The sequence below is a fragment of the Silurus aristotelis genome (genome assembly GCF_946808225.1).
Source record: "Silurus aristotelis genome assembly, chromosome: 5".
Taxonomy (NCBI): domain Eukaryota; kingdom Metazoa; phylum Chordata; class Actinopteri; order Siluriformes; family Siluridae; genus Silurus; species Silurus aristotelis.
Window position 1 is genome coordinate 8,366,020 of NC_139578.1, and position 23,864 is coordinate 8,389,883.

Genomic DNA, 23,864 nt, shown 5'->3' on the forward strand with positions numbered 1-23,864 from the left:
AGATTAAAGAAATGATGTCAAATGAATTGATAAATACCTAAATAATATCGTATATTATTATTAGTATTGTTTCTTTTCCTTAAAATAAGACAATAACGAATATAATAAGTCTGGGTTAATGCTGGCTAACAAAGGGCCCAATCTCCACCCCAGGAAATGACATCATGACTTAATATATGAAAACTCTTGTTCAGTACTTATTAATGTAAAGCAGACGCAATAAAGAGTGCTGAACGTGTTTTATATATTATTTTACAAAAATATTAAAATGTTATTAGCCGTATGTGCTGTTATTTTCTCTTTGGTCACAGGTATGTATCAGATCACTGCAATAAAATACAAATAATAAAGAGAAAAAAAATAGAAGAAAGAGAAGAAGTAGAAAACAAAATATCTTGAATGACTGTTTATAATCTATTTACAGAAGCTGTTCTGAAAGTGACACTGGAGCAAAGCGAACTCTCCATGACAAAAGAGAAGGACAAGACTGTGCATCTCAGCTGCAGAGTCAAGGATTTAACCACTGAATACGTCCACTGGTATCAAAAGAAGGACGGTGAAGCTTTTAAAAGAATCCTATATGTTAAACAAGGAAGCCAACCAGTTCTTGATAATAGCCACCCTGAAGCAAAAGACTTTAAAGTGAGGATTCAGTCCCAGTCAAATAATTATGAGCTGAAGATTGAAACAATCAAAGAAATTCACTCAGGGGTTTATTACTGTGCCAGCTGGGAAAGAAGCTCCCACAGTGGCAGTAGATATTCATAGTGTATACAAAAACCCTACAGGAGACTTTTTACTCTATTTACTCAAAACCTTACATCTTTCTACTGTCACCAAACTTCTATAAACTACACAGCATGACTAAGCAGTGAACAGTCTAAGTGATAATCAATATATAATAATATATAAAGGAAAGATCTCCTGACTATAACAAGTCAATCAATCAATCAATATAATTTTATTTATAAAGCAAGTGTTCAAGTGTACAAGTGTTCAATTATTGTACATAATTCGAAGATTTTATTAACTATTAAATTATTATTACACACACACACACACACACACACACATATATATATATATATATATATATATATATATATATATATATATATATATATATATATATATATATATATATATATATATATAATGTGTAAAAGCATACAAACACAGCCATATACTTATTAATTATTTTCGATAAATGGCTTTATTTAGACATTACTTATGTGATTGTGGTGCACACCCAAAAGCAAAGAATAAAATTGTTATTATATTTTACAGTACAGTGACATTCACTCTTAGTTCAATTGTATTGTTTCCAAAATTGTTTGCTGTGTTTTAAGCATTTTTGATTTCATTCCAATTTAATTCAATTTAATTTGCATAGCATTTTATTTTACAATGGCCCCAAAACAGCTTTAGCAAAATAAATAGGATGCAACTATACATTTTTGAGCCATTAATTAGTCCCTATACATTTGTCGCTAATGAACAAGCCAGTGGTGATTATAGCAAGAAAAAACTCACGAAGATGTTATCTGGGTGACACAGAATGTCCATTCATTATAGTTCCATTGTTCTTAAGATTATTAAGATTATTAATCCAAAACTGTTAATGGCAGCCCTAAGAAGATTTTTTAGCTTTTATTATAAATACTAGTGCAAAAACATGGTTAGGCTGTTCATGTGCAGCCAACCTCAGCTGCACCAAGTGGTCTCCAATATTTTAGAAGTAGTAATCATTATTCATGAACAATTTGTTTAATACATATTAAACATTGCAATTTATTGATGTCTTCAATTTTAATAAAAAAAAATTATAGAAAATTTCTTATTTCTGTATCGACATACAGAAATCTAAATGTAGAATTAGGTTTAATATAGTTATCTTATTTAATTATATACTGTAGATCCATATTGAGCAAGAAAAAAGTGACAGTGACAAGGAATAACAGGACGGCACCTGAAAATGAGATTACAATTTTTTCCTGACCTTGTTAACTTTAAGATTGGCACAAAATCTCAGGCAATAATGAAGTGGGCAAACAAGGTTTGGAAGTTTCCAGGACTACTACTAATCTCAAATATCTTACATTATTGCTTTATTGTTTTCCTTTCAATAATAAATCAATGCTGGTGAATATGTATAAATATAAAACTATACAGAGACAAAAAAAAAAAAAAAAAGTCTCACCAGTTAATGGTGGCTACCAAGGTGGACAATCCCCACCCCAGGAAATGACATCATTACTCTATAAAGAAAAGACTCATGTTGCAAATATGCACATTTTATTTTAGAACAAAATCAGAATGTTTATAGCAATATATGTTGTTTTCTTCTCTCTGGTTGCTGGTAAGTATTTTTTTTTAAAGCAATCAAATGTAAAAATTAAGAAAAAACAATAGAATTGTTTTACATATTGATGTTTTTCTTTTTTTACAGAAGCTGTTCGGGGAGTGTCACTGGAGCAAAAAGAACTCTCCATGACAAAAGAAGAGGGCAAAAGTGTATATATCAGCTGCAATGTGAATGGATTAAGAACTAATTATGTCCACTGGTACCAAAAGAAAGCAGATGAAGCTTTCATAAGGATCCTGTATGTCAAAAAAGATAGCAGACCTGTTCATGATAATAACTTTTCTGAAAAGGAATTTGATGTGAGAATAGAGTTGGATAATTATGACCTGAAAATCACAAAATTGAAGAAAAGCCACTCAGGGGTTTATTACTGTGCCAGCTGGGAGAGCAGTGATGCACAGTGACAGTAAATATTAACAGTGGGTGCAAAAACCCTGATAGTACACACCCACAACAAGCAATGTAGGGGAGTATAAAAATGTAAAAAAAAACACGCACACACACACACACACACACACACACACACACACACACACACAGACACACACACACACACAGACACACACACACACACACACACACACACACACACACACACACACACACACACAAACACGTAAAACTCTGCAGGAATCTTACAACTATAGTAAATCAACTAAAACACTGATAACTATTTAAAATTGTGTGTCATCAAATAGAAGAAATATTCCCACTTAAACTACCTTTTAGGTTTAATGTTTTTAAGAAATGTGCATCTATAATAATAGAACTGACTTTTTATTGTGAATAGATAACCTTGTGCTGGTATAACAGATCACGGTTCTATGTGTTATTAATGGTAGTGATCATGCCTTTTATCACTTAGACCTGACCTGCAGTCCTATATGAATGGGTTACAGTAGCTCAGTACACTTAAACAAAAACACTGCATCCTTCTTTTGATCAAGTAAAGTAAAGTAAAGTCAAGTCAAGTCAAGTCAAGAAGCTTTTATTGTCATTTCAACCATATATAGCTGACGGAGTACGCAGTAGAAGGTTCCTCAAGAACCGTAGTCGTACCTTTGGTTCTACAATCAATATTTACATGGCAGAATCAGTACATCCTAATAGTATATATGTAGCACAATTACTTTTATTCTTTTAAAAAGGAAGGACCACATATGAACATTGTTGTACATGGTTCAGGTGATTTGTGTCTAAATGCATTGAAGTTCAAACTGAAAGTCTTCACAATGAGGTTGTATTCAATATTTAATTCAACTCTACTATACAACTAGATACATAGATAGATAGATGTGATAGCCTAGTGGGTTAATGTCAGTATCCCCACAAGGATGAGTTTGAGAGTTTGATTCCTGGTCGAGCTGGTTGCTGTGTTGGTAAATAAAACTTCTGATGCTTGTCCATTCTGAAAACATTTCATTTCTGTGGGATTAATTTCTTGATTTCCTGGTCTTTAATGAAAGATAACTCCACCAAAAAAAGCACTTCAGTGGTAGCTCAGTGGGTTAAGGCTTGTGCCTGAACATGGTCCTTAATATAGTCCACGCTGGTGATAAGGTTTTAAAGCCAGTCCTACATGCCTTCTTTCTTACTGCGCTGGCATGAAACAATGAACCCTCCAAAAAGCACACATGCTTTTCAGCAGCGGTCGCTCAGTGGTTTAAGGCTTGTGCCTCATCTAAACATGCTTCCCAGTCTGATCTCTTCCATGGTTCAGTGGGTTAGGGCTGGTGCCTTGTTGATGGTGAGGAGCTGGGTTTGAATCCTGCTAGTTGTGATGTAGGTTATGTTCCTGCTTCCTAAATCTTTCTTTAGCTTTATATTCTTGTGTTGATGTTTTAAGGCAGATAGACCTGCTCTTAACAGCCTTCGTAGCCTGTCTTCCCTGATGGTTCAGTGGCTTAAATCAGTTTTCTTGCTTATGGTGGGGTTCAGGGTTCACATCCTGCTTTCTGTCTGCCAGTCACGATCAGGATTCACTTCCCACATCTTTCTTTAGCGATATATTTTTGTTTTTAATGGGTTGAAAAGAAAGATAGACCTGCTCTAAATAAGCTTCCTAGTCTGTCCTCACCAATGGTTCAACGGGTTAAGTTTGGTATCTCGCTGGTGGTGAGGATCATGGTTCGAATCCTGCTTTCTTCCTGTTATTTACAATGTTGGTCCAACTTGTGCTGCTTACATCTGTATTCGCTTCCTACATCTTTCTTTACCGTTAAATTCTTGTGTTGATGGTTTGAAAAGAATGATAGACCTGCTCTAATCAAGCGTCCCATCCTGTTTTTTTCTGATGGCTTAGTGGGTTAAGGCTAATACTTTGCTAATGTTGGTGGTCAGGGTTAGAATCCTGCTTTGTCCCTGCTAGTCACGATACGGCTTAGCTTCCTATGTCTGTCTTTAGCATTATATTCTTGTGTCGATGGTTTAAAAGAAAAGATAGACCTGCTCTAAACAATCGCCGCAGCCGGTCCTTCACGATGGTTCAGTGGTTTAAGACTGGTATTTCGCTGTTGGTGGGGTTCAGAGTTTGAATCATGCTTTCTGTGTTTCTGTCTGGTCTGAATTTCTTGTTTTGAAGCATGAACGAAGGATAAACCCCCAAAAAAAAGAAGGTGTGTTGTGGGACTTAATGGCTTTGTGGTAAAAGCCTTACCTCTGAGCTCAGAGGTTGCTGGTTCGAATCTGGCTTCTCCCTGTACTGGGTAAGCTGTGTGGAAAGTACTCTGTGGTGAGCAATGGAGTGATTGACTGTGAACAAAGTCTGTGAAGACCTGCTGCTTCCCAGCCTCAAAAAAAAGGGTTGCTAGGTTTTTGGCAGAAATTTTCCCTATATATGCAAAACTAAGTCGATACTTTTTTGGACGTTTTTGCTTCATAACCCCATGTTTTCAGCTTCTCAGACGCTGGGGGGGTAGATGCCCGGATATTGCCCCCCGGTTTAAGGATACGCCCTCCGAACCCATCCGCATCCAACCTTCCACACAGCCGTTCCTGACACCTTCCTTACTACGGCCACTGGAACCTTCCACACGCTTAACTTTGAGCCCTGGCCGGGGTTTGAACCAGCAACCTCTCAACCCAGAGGCGTAGCTCTTCCAATTGAGCCACAAGCTAAGCGGTAGGAATCGAACCGGGTGAGTCAGATAGCAGAGACCGCATCACTAACCACTACACTATCACAGGGGTGGCAAACAAGAGACCAAAGAGGGTCAAAATTTCTCTTTCCTGTTCATTCTCTCAGTAACTCGACGTCTATGAGAAGTGACTCAGGTACAAGAACCACATCTCCAACACCTGCACCACTGATATATCATGATTTGCCAGCAACCAATTTTAATGACCTTTCAATGTTCTGTTTTTAAAAACTTCTTATAATGTTCAATATGAAATTAAAGGTAAGAATCGAACCAGGGAAGTCTTTCATCATAGATCGCTAATGGCATTACTTCAAAACTCAAAACTTTGTTAGACATGTAAATAAGCAGGAAAGACAGAGACAAAGACAAAGAGACACAGACACAGCTTTAGAAAGAGTGAAAAACAAATAGAGAGACAGCAAGAGAGAGACATATACAGTGAGACAGAGGCATTTACTAAAAGAAACACAGAGACAAAGATTGTTGGAAGTGTTTATCCCAAGTGACTCTTAATAATCTCATTTACTAAATGAGCAGTAGTGAGTTAAGGGCTTGCTCAGGTGCCCAAAACTGGCAGCTTGGAGGTGTTAAACATGTATCATATTTACAGCATGTGATATATATGTAAGCATATGTATAGTGATTAAATATAAAGGCTATATCAGTGCAGAGACGTGTGGACATCATTTAGAGCCTTTGCTATGTTTCCACACGGACAGTTAATGAGGTGATACCAGAGAAAATGCACCTCTTCAAGTCAAGTCAGGAAGCTTTTATATATATATATAAATTTTAGACATTTTACAGATTTAAATGATGTATTGTTTTTATCTGTACGATAATTAAAGACAGTAATTTAAGTTTGTGTCGCCATTATGAGGGAAAACCCCACAAAACGCCACCCAGAGGGTAAATTGTGAGAATCATGGCGGATTTTGGTGTTTGATTTGAGACTCAGAAATAACCCAGCCATTATGGATGCACAAGCCAGTGCACTCTTAGTGCCGGTCCCAAGCCCGGGTAAATGGGAAGGGTTGCGTTAGGAAGGGCATCCAGCGTAAAACATGTGCCAAATCAAATATGCGGATCACAAATGAGAATTTCATACCGGATCGGTCGAGGCCCGGGTTAACAACGACCGCCACAGGTATCGGTAGCCGACAGGGTACCGGTGGAATTTGGGCTACTGTTGGCCGAAGGAGGAGGAGGAGAGGAGGAAGACGTCTACGGAGACGGCAGGGAAATGAGCAGTGTAGGAAAGTGGAGGTTCGGGTTGGTACTTTAAATGTTGGTACTATGACGGGTAAAGGGAAAGAGGTAGCTGATATGATGGAGAGGAGAAAGGTAGATCTGTTGTGTGTTCAGGAGACCAAGTGGAAAGGGAGTAAGGCCAGGAACATTGGAGGTGGGTTTAAACTGTTTTATCATGGTGTGGATGGGAAGAGAAATGGTATAGGGGTGATTATGAAGGAAGAGTACAATAAGAGTGTAGTGGAGGTGAAGAGAGTTTCTGTTAGGGTGATGATCGTGAAGGTGGAAGTTGAAGGAATGATGATAAATATCATCAGTGCCTATGCTCCCCAAGTTGGCTGTGAGATGGAGGAGAAGGTAAAATTCTGGAGTGAATTAGATGAAGTGGTAGATGGTGTACCTAGGAAAGAACGATTGGTGATTGGGGCAGACTTTAATGGGCATGTAGATGAAGGGAACAGAGAAGGTGAGGAGGTGATGGGTAGGTATGGTTTTAAGGAGAGGAATGTGGAAGGGCAAATGGTGGTAGATTTTGCTAAAAGGATGGAAATGGCAGTGGTGAACACTTATTTTAAGAAGAAGGAGGATCATAGGGTGACGTATAAGAGTGGAGGAAGGTGCACAACCTGAAGGAGATTGGAGACTGTAAGGTGTTGGCAGGGGACAGTGTAGCTAGACAGCATCGGATGGTGGTCTGTAGGATGGTTTTGGAGGCAAAGAAGAAGAGGAGGAGAGTGAGGACTGAAAGAAAAATAAGATGGTGGAAACTTAAGGAGGAAGAGTGTAGTGTGAGGTTCAGGGAAGAGGTCAGACAGAGGCTCGTGGTGTTGAAGAGGTGTTGGATGATTGGGCAACTACTGCAGGAGTGATGAGGGAGGCAGCTAGAAAAGTACTTGGTGTGACATCTGGAAATAGAAAGCAAGACAAGGAGACGTGGTGGTGGAATGAGGAAGTGCAGGAGAGCATAAGGAGAAAGAGGTTGGCAAAACAGAAGTGGGATAGACAGAGTGATGAGAAAAGTAGGCAGGAGTACAAGGAGATGCGGCAGCAGGTAAAGAGGGATGTGGCGAAAGCCAAGGAAAAGGCATATGAGGAGCTGTATGAGAGGTTGGACACTAAGAAAGGAGAAAAGGATTTATACCGATTGGCCAGGCAGAGGGACCGAGCTGGGAAGGATGTACTGCAAGTTAGAGCAATAAAGGATGGAGAGGGAAATGTCTTGACTAGTGAGGAGAGTGTGTTGAGAAGATGGAGGGAGTATTTTGAGCAGCTGATGAATAAGGAAAATCAGATAGAGAGAAGGTTGGACGATGTGGAGTTGGTGAAGCAGGATGTAGATAGGATTAGTAAGAAGGAAGTGAGAGCAGCGATTAAGAGGATGAAGAGTGGAAAGTCGGTTGGACCAGATGACATTCCGGTAGAAGCGTGGAGATGTTTAGGAGAGATGGCAGTGGAGTTTTTGACCAGGTTGTTTAACAGGATTTTGGAAGGTGAGAAGATGCCTGAGGAATGGAGAAGAAGTCTGCTGGTACCGATCTTCAAGCATAAAGGAGATGTGCAGTCTTGCAGTAACTACAGGGAAATTAAGTTGATCAGTCACACCATGGTTTGGGAAAGAGTAGTGGAAGCCAGGCTGAGAGAAGAGGTGACAATCTGTGAGCAACAGTATGGTTTCATGCCGAGGAAGAGCACCACAGATGCCTTATTTGCTTTGAGGATGTTGATGGAGAAGTATAGAGAAGGACAGAAGGAATTGCATTGTGTATTTGTGGATTTAGAGAAAGCGTACGACAGAGTGCCAAGAGAGGAGTTGTGGTATTGTATGAGGAAGTCAGGTGTGTCAGAGAAGTATGTGAGGGTGGTGCAGGACATGTATGAGGACAGTGTGACGGCAGTAAAGTGTGCAGTAGGTACGACAGACTGGTTCAGGGTGAAGGTTGGACTGCATCAAGGATCGGCCCTGAGCCCTTTCCTGTTTGCAGTGGTGATGGACAGGTTGACGGACGAGGTCAGACAGCAGTCTCCCTGGACTATGATGTTTGCGGATGATATTGTCATTTGTGGTAAGAGTAGGGAGCAGGTTGAGAAGAGCCTGGAGAGGTGGAGATATGCGTTGGAGAGAAGGGGAATGAGAGTCAGTAGGAGTAAGACAGAGTACATGTGTGTGAATGAGAGGGAGGGCAGTGGAGTGATGCGGTTGCATCTCGACCAGGAATCAAACTCTCAAACTCGGTCCTTAATATAATCCAGGCTGGTGATAAGGTTTCAAAGCCAGTCCTACATGCCTTCTTTCTTACTGTGCTGGCATGAAACAAAGTATGAACCCTCCAAAAAGCACACATGCTTTTCAGCAGTGGTCGCTCAGTGGTTTAAGGCTTGTGCCTCATCTAAACATGCTTTCCAGTCTGATCTCTTCCATGGTTCAGTGGGTTAAGGCTGGTGCCTCGCTGATGGTGAGGATCAGGGTTTGAATCCTGCTTTCTGCCTGCTAGTTGCGATATAGGTTATGTTCCTGCTTCCTAAATCTTTCTTTAGCTTTATATTCTTGTGTTGATGGTTTAGAGATAGATAGACCTGCTCTAAACATACTTCCTGGCCTGTCTTCCCTGATGGTTCAGTGGGTTAAATCAGGTGTCTTGCTTTTGGTGGGGTTCAGGGTTTGAATCTTGCTTTCTGCCTGCCAGTCACGATCAGGATTCACTTCCTACATCTTTCTTTAGTGATTTTAATGGGTTGAAAAGAAAAATAGACCTGCTCTAAATAAGCTTTCCAGCCTGTCCTCACCAATGGTTCAACGGGTTAGGGTTGGTATCTCGTTGGTGCTGGGGCTCATGGTTGGAATCCTGCTTTATTCATGTTATTTACAATGTTGGTTCAACTTGTGCTACTTACATCTGTATTTGCTTTCTACATCTTTCTTTACTGTTAAATTCTTGTGTTGCTGGTATGAAAAGAATGATAGACCTGCTCTAATCAAGCTTCCAATCAAGTTTTTTTCTGATGGCTTAGTGGGTTAAGGCTGATAGGTTTTTGGCAGAAATTTTCCCTATAAATGCAAAACTAAGTCGATACTTTTTTGGACATTTTTGCTTCATAACCCCATGTTTTTAGCTTCTCAGACGCTGGGGGGGCAGATGCCCGAATATTGCCCCCCTGTTTCAGGATACGCCCTCCGAACGATCCGCATCCAACCTTCCACACAGCCGTTCCTTACACCTTAGTTACTACGGCCACTGGAACCTTCCACACGCTTAACTTTGAGCTCTGGCCGGGGGTTGAACCAGCAACCTCTCAACCCAGAGGCAAAGCTCTTCCAATTGAGCCACAGGATCTCCTGCAAGAACCTTATTTTTAGAACCTTTTATAGTTCTTTATTAAAACTTTTTAAACAATTTAAAGGAAAGCTAAGCAGTAGGAATCGAACTGAGTGAGTCAGATAGCAGAGACCGTATCACTAACCACTACACTACTACAGGGGTGTCAAACAAGCCCTTGCTTATTGGACTCTTGGCTTTTCTATAGTTAGGAGACCAGTGTTTTCTCTTAGATCATGATGGTAGAGATTCAAAACTTCTCCTTCCTGTACAATCACTCAGTAATTCGAACTCTATGAGAAGTGACTCAGGTACAAGAACCACATCTCCAACACCTGCACCACTGATATACCATGATTTGCCAGCAACCGATTTTAATGACCTTTTATTGTTCTGTTTTTAAAACCTTCTTATAATGTTCAATATAAAACTAGAGGTAAGAATTGAACCTGGGAAGTCTTTCATCATAGATCACTAATGGCATTACTCCAAAACTTTGTTAGACATGTAAATAAGCAGGAAAGACAGAGAAAAAGACAAAGAGACACAGACACAGCTTTAGAAAGAGTGAGAAACAAATAGGGAGACAGCAAGAGAGAGAGACATATACAGTGAGACAAAGACATTTACTAAAAGAGACACAAAGACAATTAGATAGAGAAAATAGAGAGACAAAGATGCGAGATATAGCCACTTCCTGTTGGAAGTGTTTATCCCGAGCGACTCTTAATGATCTCACTTACAAAATGAGCAGTAGTGAGTTAAGTGCTTGCTCAGGTGCCCAAAACTGGCAGCTTGGAGGCGTTAAACATGTATCATATGTACAGCATTTGATATATATGGAAGCATATGTACAGTGATTAAATATAAAGGCTATATCAGTGCAGAGACGTGTGGACATCATTTAGAGCCTTTGCTATGTTTCCACACGGACAGTTAATAAGGTGATACCGGAGAAAATGCACCTTTTAAGTCAAGTCAGGAAGCTTTTATATATATAAAATTATAGACATTTTACAGATTTAAATGATGTATTGTTTTTATCTGTACAATCAATAAAGACAGTACTTTAAGTTTGTGTCGCCATTCTGAGGGAAAAACCCACAAAACGCCACCCAGCGGGTAAATTGTGAGAACACAGACAGGGGTATGGTGTAAGCAGTCTTTAACAAATGCAGCTTACAGGAGAGAGTAATCAGTTCCCAACAGATCCAAAATAAAATACAGTCCAAAAACAATCTATAAATCCAAAACCAGCAAACAGGGCAGTAGAGGACAGAACTGAACACAGTCCGAAAATTAAGTCCTTAACTCACAGAAACCGGCAAGCAAAGCAAAGCAGGGCAGGCACAGATAAAAAATTCAAGAACCACAAACCAAGAACACAGTCCAGAGTCCTAACGAGGAACAGGGAAAACAGCGCTGATCAGGGAACAGAGGTAGGAAACAGGAAGCAGAACATGCAGAATGGTGAGATAAATCCAAGGACGTGAGTTAATCTGGCAAAGAGTATGTGTTCTCAAAGTCCTTACATATCTGGTAGCGTGAGAAAAGAGACAAAATAGCTGCCAACCCGGGAGTGCACATTGAAAATCTATGCGTTGTGTAACTAAAATATCCTAATATGTTCACGCATGCCTTTTTCTTTGAATGATATAGATTTAACCTCCATTTGTGGATGACATGCCAAACTCTGTTCACAGACAGTGATTTCTGGAGGTGTTAATGAGCCCATGCAGTGATTTCCACAGAATCATGACTGTTTTAAATGCAGTGCCGCCTGAGGGCCTGAAGATCGTGGGCATCCAATATTGATTTTCGATCTTGTCCCTTGTGCAAAGAGATTTCTCCAGATTCTTTGAAGTTTTTGATGATATGTACTGTAAATGATGAGATATTCAAATGTTTCATTTTATGTTGAGATTGTTCCACAATTTGTAAAAACAGTCTATCACAGATTGGTGGAGCTCTGCCTATCTTTACTTATGAAAAACTCAGCCTCTCTAAGATACACCATTTATATCCAATCATCTTACTGCCCTGTTGTCAATAAACATAATTAGTTGCAAAATGTTTAACATTTAATGTTAAATGTTAACTGTTTTAATTACACTATTTTAATTACATTTACGTTTTCCAGACTGTTGTTGCCCTGTCCCTAAATTTTTGAGATGTTTTTACAACAAAATTACCTTCTTCCCCCCCCTCAAAATATAAAATGTCCTCAGTTTCACTATTTGATATGTTTTCTATGTTTTATTGTAAATAAAATATGGGTTTATGAGATTTTCAAATCATTGCATTTTGTTATTATTTACATTTTAAAGAGTGTCCAAATGTTTTGGAATTGGAATTATATATTGAATTAAAGTTAAAATAAATATAAATTTTACATTTTTAAATATGTCTGTACATGTATGTGTACATACAGTAGTAACCTACAATAAACACTAATTTTACTGCTGGATCTATGGGAAATTAATTCCTATCTTGTAATAATGTTTGTTTTACTTTCCTTTTGTTTGTTTTTTTCACAAATAACTAAAAAGTAACAAATGCATGAGTCTGGGTTAATGTTGGCTGACAAGGTGGCCAGTCTCCACCCCAGGAAATGACATCAATACTTTATAAACAAAAGACTTGTTGAATTAAAACACTAAAAACGTAAATATTCCGACTAAATTACCATGTCTAAAAGAATCAACATCTGTAAACTTAGAAATTAATTTTTATTGTGAATAGATAACCTCATGCTGGTAGAACAGCTGTGTGTGTTATTAATGGTATTGACGGTGCTGTCTATCGATCAGACCTGACCTGCAGTTCCATATGAACAAGTGACTGAAGTTCAGCGAAAACTTTATGCATAAACACTGCATCTAGTTATTTTTAAGAGATTTTTAAGGTTTTAAAACTTACAATTTTATTTAACTATATTTGATCTTATGTTAGAGTTACTATAAACAGAAATTGTACATTTACAGATATTATTTGTATATGTCTGTAGATTTTTGTATCAGATCTGTTTGGAGCAGTTTCCTCTCAGTAACACGATTTAGCAGTGGTGTAGTATAAAAGAAAGTGGTTATTTTTTTATGGCCATATTATTATTATTATAATTTTTATTTGAAACTTGAATCAGATAACATACAAGTATATCACCAACTTCACTGCTGGTCTGGATCTATGGGAAATTCATTCCAAAGTAATAAACCATATTTACAGTTTAAAGGTAAATTGCTTTTGTTCAATAATTTAAACCTTAATTTAGAGATAAAGTGTTTAAGTCGCAAATACCTGGAAATATAAGCAATGTGGAGAGTGCTGCAACTTTTTAGAGAATCACACACTACTGCAGACTGACAGCAGCATAATGACGTGTTATATTAATGACCAAGGTGCCACAATGTCTTGAATAGAAAACAACAAATGCACAAGTCAGAGTTCATGCTGCCTGCCAATGTGGCCAATCCCCACCCCAGGAAATGACATCATTACTTTATAAGAATTAGACTCAAGTTGCAAATATGCACACTTTATTTTACAACTAAATCAACATGTTTATAGCAATATATGTTGTTCTCTTCTCCTTGTTTGCTGGTAGGTATTTCTTTTTTAAAGCATCAAAATGAAAAAATTAAGAAAAATAAATAGAATTGTTTTACATATTGATTGGTTTTTAGAAAAAGCAAATAAAATAAAAAAGACAGAGAAACAAATAGAATTGTTTTAAATATTGATGTTTTTCCAGAAGCTGTTCTGGGAGTGTCTTTAAAGCAAAAAGATCTCTCCATGACTAAAGAAGAGGGCAAAAGTGTGTATATTAGTTGTGAAGTGACTGGATTAAGCACTGATTATGTCCACTGGTACCAAAAGAAAAAAGATGAAGCTTTCAAAAGAATCCTGTATGCGAAAACAAATAGCAAACCTGTTCCTGAGAACAACCATCCTGATGCGAAGGATTTTGATGTGCTGACACAGAATAATAATTATGACCTGAAAATAACAAATGTGAAGAAAAGACACTCTGGAGTTTATTACTGTGCCAGCTGGGAGTACAGCAGTGATGCACGTTGACAGTTATTATTCACACTGCGTACAAAAACCCTGATGGTACACACCCACAACAGGAAATTATATTTACATGGTATGAAAAATACAAATGTAAAAACACACACGTCAAACTCTGCAGGAGCCTTAAACTAAATGAATTCAAACACTAAAAACTTTTCTAAATCGTATGTGTCTCGAAATAGAAGAAATATTCCCACTAAATTACCATGTCTTAAAGAATCAACACCTGTAAACATAGAAATTACTTTTTATTGTGAATAGATAACCTCATGCTGGTAGAACAGATGTGTGTGTTATTAATGGTATTGACGGTGCTGTCTATCGTTCAGACCTGACCTGCAGTTCCATATGAACAGGTCACTGAAGTTCAGCGAAACAATTAAGCATAAACAATGCATTTCGTTCTTTTTGAGAGTCAGCTAGAAATGCCTTTAAGGTTTTAAAACTCAATATTTAATTTGTCCCTCTTTTATCTTGTGTTAGAGTTACAATAAACATTAATTGTAAATGTACAAATATTATTGTACATGCCTGTAGATTTTTGTATCAGATCTGATTGGAGCAGTTTCTTCTCACAGTAACATGATTCAGCAGTGGTGTTTCTAAGTATAAAAGATAGCATTTATTTTGTTATGGCCAAATTATTACCTCTTTTTTTTTTTTTTTACTTAAAACAGATAACATACAGTTATATCACTAACTTTATTGCTGGTCTGGATCTATGGGAAATCGAGTCCAAAGTAATCAGCCATATTTACAATTTAAAGGTAAATTGCTTTTGTTCAATAATTTAAACCTTATTTTAGACATAAAGTATTTAAGCCACAAATTCCTGGAAATATAAGCAATGTGGAGAGTGCTGCAACTTTTTAGAGAATCACACACTAGTGCAGACTGACAGCAGCATAATGACGTGTTATATTAATGACCAAGGTGCCAAAATGTCTTGAATAGAAAACAACAAATGCACAAGTCAGAGTTCATGCTGCCTGCCAATGTGGCCAATCCCCACCCCAGGAAATGACATCATTACTTTATAAGAATTAGACTTACATGGCAAATATGCACACTTTATTTTACAACTAAATCAACATGTTTATAGCAATATATGTTGTTTTTTTCTCTCTGGTTGCTGGTAAGTATTTAAAAATAAAGCAATAAAAGGAACAAATTAAGAAAAATAAATATATATTTTTTACATATTGATTGATATTAGAAAAAGGAAAAAAGAAGAAAAAGACAGAGAAACAAATAGAATTGTTTTAAATATTGATGTTTTTCCAGAAGCTGTTCTGGGAGTGTCTTTAAAGCAAAAAGATCTCTCCATGACTAAAGAAGAGGGCAAAAGTGTGTATATTAGTTGTGAAGTGACTGGATTAAGCACTAATTATGTCCACTGGTACCAAAAGAAAGAAGATGAAGCTTTCAAAAGAATCCTGTATGCGAAAAAAAATAGCAAACCTGTTCCTGAGACCAACCATCCTGATGCGAAGGATTTTGATGTGCTGACACAGAATAATAATTATGACCTGAAAATAACAAATTTGAAGAAAAGACACTCTGGAGTTTATTACTGTGCCAGCTGGGACAGCACCACAGTGACAGTTATTATTCACAGCGTGTACAAAAACCCTGATGGTACACAACAACCACAACAGGAAACAACAAATGCATTAGTCTGAGTTAATGTTGGCTGTCAAGGTGGCCAATCCCCACCCCAGGAAATGACATCATTACTTTATAAAGAAAAGACTCATGTTCCAAATATGTACACTTTATTTTCCAACAAAATCAAAATGTTTATAGCAATATATGCTGTTCTCTTCTCTTTGGTTGCTGGTAAGTATTTAGAGAAAATCTATAAAATGAAAAAAAAAAAAAAAAAAAAAACAAGCAAACAAATAGAATTGTTTTACATGTTCGTTGATTTTAGAAAAAAGCAATAAAAATGAAAAAAGAGAGAAACCAAGAAAAGTGTTTTATAGATTGATGTTTTTCCAGAAGCTGTTCTGGGACTGTTGCTGGAGCAAAAAGATCTCTCCATGACAAAAGAAGAGGGCAAAAGTGTCTATATAAGCTGCAACGTGACTGGATTGAGCTCTGAATATCTCCACTGGTACCAAAAGAAAGAAGATAAAGCTCTTATAAGGATCCTGTATGTGAAACGAAATAGCAAACCTGTTCATGATAATAACCTTCCTGATGCGAAGGACTTCGATACGAGTATACAGAATAATAATTATGATCTGAAAATACCATATGTGAAGAAAAGTCACTCAGGGGTTTATTACTGCGCCAGCTGGGACAGCAGTACTGGCACACAGTGACAGTTAATATTTACAGTCTGTACAAAAACGCTGATGGTACACACCCACTACAGAAAATGATATTTACAGGCAATGGTATGTAAACACACAGTGTATAGTGCATAGGTAACCTCATGCTGGCAGTACAGTTCAAGATTCTGTGTGTTATTATAGGTACTGCCGGTGCTTTCTATTGATCGACCTGACCTGCAGTCCCATATGAAAAAGGTCAGAGTAGTTCAGTACAGTAGTTCAGTAGTTCACTCTGCATTTTTTTTTTTTTTGGAAGCAGTACCTTTGGTTCTACTCTCAAGTTTTACAAGGCAGTATTTGGTGTAGTTACTTTTGGCTTTTTTAAAAAAGGACCTCACATGAACATAATTTCTTCACCATTTAGCTGATTTGAATGTAAATGCAATTCATTTAAAACCTAGTGCATGATATGGTAGATAGCAAATTTGTCAATTTCCAAATATCCTGTACATGTATGTAGAATGTAATACCAGTTTGTAGCAGTTTAATTCCATTTTCTTTTGTTGCACTCATATTATATAATTTTTTTAATTGAAACTTTAAAACATCTTCTTCTTCTTCTTTCGGCTGCTCCCATTAGGGGTCGCCACAGCGGATCATCCGTCTCCATACCACCCTGTCCTCTATATCTGCCTCTTTTACACCAACTACCTGCATGTCTTCCCTCACCACATCCATGAACCTCCTCCTTGGCCTTCCTCTTTTCCTCCTACCTGGTGGCTCCATCTTCAGCATTTTTCTACCAATATAATTCATGTCCCTTCTCTGCACATGTCCAAACCATCTCAATCTCGCCTCCCTCACCTTGTCACCAAAACATCCTACATGTGCTGTCCCTCTAATAAACTCATTTCTAATCTTGTCCATCCTCGTCACTCCCAACAAAAACCTCAACATCTTCAGCTCTGCTACCTCCAGCTCCACCTCCTGTTTTTTACTCAATGCCACTGTCTCTAATCCATACAACATCGCAGGTCTCACCACAGTCCTATAAACTTTCCCTTTCATTCTTGCAGATACTCTTCTATCAAAAATCACTCCTGTCACTCTTCTCCACCCACTCCACCCTGCCTGCACTCTTTTCTTTACTTCCCTAACACACTCTCCATTACTTTGCACTGTTGACCCCAGGTACCTGAACTCCTCCACCTTCTCCACCTCTTCTCCCTGCAACCGCATCACTCCACTGCCCTCCCTCTCATTCACACACATGTACTCTGTCTTACTCCTACTGACTTTCATTCCCCTTCTCTCCAGCGCATATCTCCACCTCTCCAGGCTCTTCTCAACCTGCTCTCTACTCTCACCACAAATCACAATATCATCTGCAAACATCATAGTCCAGGGAGACTCCTGTCTGACCTCGTCCGTCAACCTGTCCATCACCACTGCAAACAGGAAAGGGCTCAGGGCCGATCCTTGATGCAGTCCAACCTTCACCCTGAACCAGTCTGTCGTACCTACTGCACACTTCACTGCCGTCACACTGTCCTCATACATGTCCTGCACCATCCTCACATACTTCTCTGAAACACCTGACTTCCTCATACAATACCACAACTCCTCTCTCGGCACCCTGTCGTACGCTTTCTCTAAATCCACAAATACACAATGCAGCTTCTTCTGTCCTTCTCTATACTTCTCCATCAACATACTCAAAGCAAATAAGGCATCTGTGGTGCTCTTCCTCGGCATGAAACCATACTGTTGCTCACAGATGGTCACCTCTTCTCTCAGCCTGGCTTCCACTACTCTTACCTATAACTTCATGGTGTGACTGATCAACTTAATTCCCCTGTAGTTACTGCAGGTCTGCACATCTCCCTTATGCTTAAAGATCGGTACCAGCACACTCCTTCTCTATTCCTCAGGCATCCTCTCCCCTTCCAGAATCCTGTTAAACAATCTGGTTAAAAACTCTACTGCCATCTCTCCTAAACATCTCCACGCTTCTACCGGTATGTCATCTGGTCCAACCGACTTTCCATTCTTCATCCTCTTAATCGCTGCTCTCACTTCCTCCTTACTAATCCTATCTACATCCTGCTTCACCAACTCCACATCCTCCAACCTTCTCTCTCTCTGATTTTCCTCATTCATCAGCTGCTCAAAATACTCCCTCCATCTTCTCAACACACTCTCCTCACTAGTCAACACATTTCCCTCTCCATCCTTTATTGCTCTAACTTGCAGTACATCCTTCCCAGCTCGGTCCCTCTGCTTGGCCAATCGGTATAAATCCTTTTCTCCTTCCTTATTGTCCAACCTCTTATACAGTTCCTCATATGCCTTTTCCTTGGCTTTCGCCACATCCCTTTTAACCTGCTGCCGCATCTCCTTGTACTCCTGCCTACTCTTCTCATCACTCTGTCGATCCCACTTCTGTTTTGCCAATCTCTTTCCCCTAATGCTCTCCTGCACTTCCTCATTCCACCACCACGTCTCCTTGTCTTGCTTTCTATTTCCAGATGTCACACCAAGTACCCTCATCACTCGTGCAGTAGTTGCCCAATCATCCGGCACCTCTTCACCACCACCAAGCCCCTGTCTGACCTCTTCCCTGAACCTCACACTACACTCTTCCTCCTTCCGTTTCCACCATCTTATTCTTCTTTCAAACCTTACTTTCCTCCTCTTCTTCTTCGCCTCCAAAACCATCCTACAGACCACCATCCGATGCTGTCTAGCTACACTGTCCCCCGCCAACACCTTACAGTCTCCAATCTCCTTCAGGTTGCATCTCCTACACAGAAGATAATCCACCTGTGTGCACCTTCCTCCACTCTTATACATCACCCTATGATCCTCCTTCTTCTTAAAATACGTGTTCACCACTGCCATTTCCATCCTTTTAGCAAAATCTACCACCATCTGCCCTTCCACATTCCTCTCCTTAAAACCATACCTACCCATCACCTCCTCATCACCTCTGTTCCCCTCACCTACATGCCCATTAAAGTCTGCCCCAATCACCAATCGTTCTTTCCTAGGTACACCATCTACCACTTCATCTAATTCACTCCAGAATCTTTCTTTCTCCTCCATCTCACAGCCAACTTGTGGAGCATAGGCACTGATGACATTTATCATCATCCCTTCAACTTCCACCTTCACGATCATCACCCTATCAGAAACTCTCTTCACCTCCACTACACTCTTACTGTACGCTTCCTTCAGAATCACCCCTACACCATTTCTCTTCCCATCCACACCATGATAAAACAGTTTAAACCCACCTCCAATGTTCCTGGCCTTACTCCCTTTCCACTTGGTCTCCTGAACACACAACACATCTACCTTTCTCCTCTCCATCATATCAGCTATCTCTCTCCCTTTACCCGTCATAGTACCAACATTTAAAGTACCAACCCGAACCTCTACTCTCCTACACTGCTCCTTTTCCTGCCGTCTCTGTAGACGCCTTACTCCTCTCCTTCTCCTCCTTCGGCCAACAGTAGCCCAATTTCCACCGGTACCCTGTCGGCTAACGATACCTGTGGCGGTCGTTGTTAACCCGGGCCTCGACCGATCCGGTATGAAATTCTCATTTGTGATCCGCATATTTGATTTGGCACATGTTTTACGCTGGATGCCCTTCCTAACGCAACCCTCCCCATTTACCCGGGCTTGGGACCGGCACTAACAGTACACTGGCTTGTGCCCCCCTAATGGCTGGGTTGAAACTTTAAAACATATACAGGTATAATAATTTGTAATATTATAAAAATGTATTGTAATCAGATTTTTAGATTAAAAGTCAAGTGTTTATTCAATAATAAGAAAATACCTCAAAATTTGCCTGACAAGGAGGCCAATCCCCACCTCAGGAAATGACATCATTACTTTATATTTCTAGGACTCCAGTTCTATACTAGCATTACAGCAATACCAGGTGCATTAAAGAGTGCTAAAAGAACAGTATATTACAGATAAATGACAATGTTTTTAACCATATATGCCGTGCTCTTCTCTTTGGTCACAGGTAAGTATTATAACACAGGAAAAAAAACCTACAACCCAGATGTGCTGTTTTATTGATTTTTATTTTTTTTTTAAACAGAAGCTGTTCTGGGAGTGATACTGGAGCAAAAAGATCTCTCCATAACAAAAGAGAAGGACAAAAGTATGTATATCAGCTGCAGTGTGAAACAATTATCCAACACATATGTCCACTGGTACCAAAAGAAAGAAGGAGAAGCTCTGAGAAGGATCCTATATGTCAGCCATGGAAGCAAATCTGTTCATGATACCAGCCATCCTGAAGCAAAGGACTTTGATGTGAGAATACAGTCTGAAAATTACGATCTGAAGATAGCAAGCCTCAAGAAAAGTCACTCAGGGGTTTATTTCTGTGCCAGCTGGGAGACCAGCTCCCACACTGATAGTAAATATTCACAATGTGTACAAAAACCCTGATTTGTATTAATACTGTTTTCTACATTTCTCTGCTTCATATACATTTATAGACTTATATTTACTTTATTTACATTATTTACTAAATAAACATCAGACCTTTCTCCAAAATTACAGTAAAGTGTGCTTTTTTTGCATATCTATTAAAAATTGGCATGGGAGAGCCTTTAACCAGTTAAATTGCTTACAGTAAGAAATCGCTGGGTGGCTAGCGATTCAATATTTCAGAAAACCATTGGGCAGTCACACATCCTAGAGTTTAACAATGGTCTTAAGAATGGTATGTGCTTTTTGAGCCTCACACATTTAGTGCCAATTTGCTCATATAATTCCCTCCACTCTTCTGGGATAATGTTCCACTGGATTTTCAAATGTGCTTATTGGCATTTGATCAGCCACAAGGGTGTTAGTAAAGTCAGATACTAAGGTACAGTAGGTGAGGTGAGGAGGCCTGGTGGTGCAGTGCTTTAATTCATCCCAAAGGTGTTCAGTAGGGTTGAGATCAGAGCTCTATAGCAGACCACTCAAGGCACTTTTCTCCAAACCACGTAAACTATATAGGCATCACATGCTGGAACATGTTTGGGTTTCCAAGTTCAAGTGAATACTAAATTTTATTATACCGCATCCAAAGACAAAATTTTGTGCCTCCAGCTTTGTGGTAACATTATGGAAAAGTACCACATATGGCAGAAAAGGTCAGGTGTCCCAATACTTTTGTCTATAAAGTGTACATCATGTGGACTTCAGGCCTCTGTAGGGACATTAAATGTTGAAAGGTGTGTGGGAAATGGTGTCTTATCTCCAAAATGTATATGATAGCACAGATTTGGAAATCTGGACAAACCACAAAGGGTTAAAACAATAACATTTGGCATGTTGGGTTAAGGAAGAGAAGTTAGGTCATCATACACAGCCATTTATGGAAAAAATCAAACACAACAACAACAACAACAACAAAAAAAAACTCAAATCAAGTATTGTAGTGGAGGGGTGATGATTTGCACTTGTTTTGTCACCACAGGATCTGAGAAAAATTAAAGTCTACTATAATGAACTCTACTATATACCATAATGTTCTTAAGACAAATATCATGTTAAATGTCATTGATACAGCTGTTTAATCTGGGGGAAAAAAATCCAAAGCACACCAATGCATTGATAGTGACAAACTGAAACAATGTATAAAACGAGTGGAATAAAAAGATTGATAAACTTGAGTACTCATATTTTACCATAACATAAAGAAAATATTTGGGTTGTAAATTATCATTGATGAAAAAAAAAACGAGTGCAACAAAAGTACTGAACTGAGAAAATACTTCACTTTTGCAATTGGATTAAAATGTCTTTGGTAATATGCAGTATTCAATGTCACCGTTTTGACACTTTTGGAGTGCCTACACAGAGCCCTGGCCTCATCCCTATGTTTTACTTTGGAATAAATTGAAATAATTGTCAACATTTGGAACACATATATTGATATAATAAAAATAAAAAAAATAATAAAGTGCATGTAAGGTAACAGAAACATAATTTAACAATTATGTATTAACTATAGAGGTTGTTTATGAGACCAGGAAGGAAAAGTAAAAAAAAATGTATGGCTATAACAAAAAAAAAAAAAGTTTATCACTGTTGAATTCTAACCAATTCTTACTTGAAACATAAATGAATTTATAATTTCTGTAGGTGTCAGAATGTCTTGCAGTATTGGATTCATGTTGGTTGATAAGATGGCCAATCCACACTCAAGGAAATGACATCATTACTTTATAAATAAATGTCTTGCGTTCCTGAGCATTAATGCAAATACAAGTGCAATAAAGGGTAGTGAACTGTAGGCATATTTTATTTTACAACCAAATAAAAATGTTTATATTCATATTTTCTGTTTTCCTTTCTTTGAACACAGGTAAGTATAGAGTATATCACTGCAATAAAAATATAAAATGAGAAAGAAAATTCTAAAAAATTTTGTTCATTTATTTATTTATTATTTATAAAAAAAAATAGAAGCTGTTCTGGGAGTGACACTGGAGCAAAGATATCTCTCTGTGACAAAAGCGGAGCGTAAAACTGTAACTATCAGCTGCAAAGTGACCGGATTAACCCGTGACTATGTCCACTGGTACCAAAAGAAAGAAGGTGAAGCTCTCACAAGGATCCTGTATGTCAAAGCAGGAAGCAAACCCGAACATGATACTAACCATCCTGATGCAAAGGACTTTAGTGTGAGGATAGAGTCTAATAACTTTGACCTGAAGATAGAAAACCTGAAGAAAATTCACTCTGCAGTTTATTACTGTGCCAGCTGGGAGTATAACGACCACAGTGGCAGTAAATATTCTCAGTGTGTACAAAAACTCTGATAGAACATAATTTCAAGGAAACTCTTCAGAGGCCGGGTCTCAATGTCTTAAGTTTCTAAGCATTATTAAAAAATACACATTAGCAATATGCTAACCAGTAGGCCTAATTACTCGAGAACAAGGCATGTGAGAAAACGTGATATAACAAGTTAATGTAGATGCTTAATGTCATTTTTGTTACAAATTATGCCTTTAATACAGGAAGGTCTTCTCTGCTGGCCTAAACACTATCAGATTAATGTTACCAATATTCCCAATATTTGTTTACCAGGGTTTCTTTCGGGTGCACTGCTACAAGTGTCTGTTTATGTTGGAGTTTCTATCTAATCAGATTTCAGCTATTACATTTTATGTTTCCAGGATCTATATCTGCTGTGAGGCCTTTAAAAATGAACACTGTGGGCACTTGCAGCAGACGCTGTTGCTTTAACCAATCAGATTGCATCGAGCAGGGATCCAATAACACAACATTTTCATCTCCTTTGACTGTATGTTTAAAGAGTGCACTAGTCAGAGCAAACTACACAAGCTCAAATATATTCATGTGAATTTAATAACTGTTTTATCATTACATATTTTTTCGTAAAATTTTGATT

The 23,864-nt window shown here is 38.4% G+C and overlaps 2 protein-coding genes across 8 annotated transcripts in view; both read left to right on the forward strand.

Annotated features, from left to right (window-relative positions):
• The window catches only part of LOC310726343 (immunoglobulin lambda-1 light chain-like), a 103,069-nt gene continuing 79,205 nt past the window's right edge, over positions 1 to 23,864 (forward strand). The window contains exons 1-2 of one of the 7 annotated variants that reach the window (XM_083541830.1): positions 1 to 311; positions 425 to 748. In XM_083541830.1, the coding sequence (XP_083397956.1) occupies positions 269 to 311; positions 425 to 748 (367 nt within the window). In that variant the 5' untranslated portion in view covers positions 1 to 268. Of the gene's footprint in view, positions 312 to 424; positions 749 to 2,288; positions 2,360 to 13,525; positions 13,671 to 13,821; positions 14,143 to 15,208; positions 15,280 to 15,428; positions 15,749 to 23,864 lie in introns of those variants that run through there. The other 6 variants (XM_083541838.1, XM_083541823.1, XM_083541829.1 and 3 more) reach the window with 6 other exon arrangements.
• On the forward strand, positions 15,755 to 20,899 carry LOC310726599 (uncharacterized protein; the record flags this gene model as incomplete). The annotated part of the gene is made up of 3 exons (XM_083542352.1): positions 15,755 to 15,983; positions 16,146 to 16,460; positions 20,544 to 20,899. Exons 1-3 carry the CDS (start codon positions 15,869 to 15,871, stop codon positions 20,897 to 20,899), a joined length of 786 nt encoding a protein of 261 aa, XP_083398478.1. The 5' UTR covers positions 15,755 to 15,868.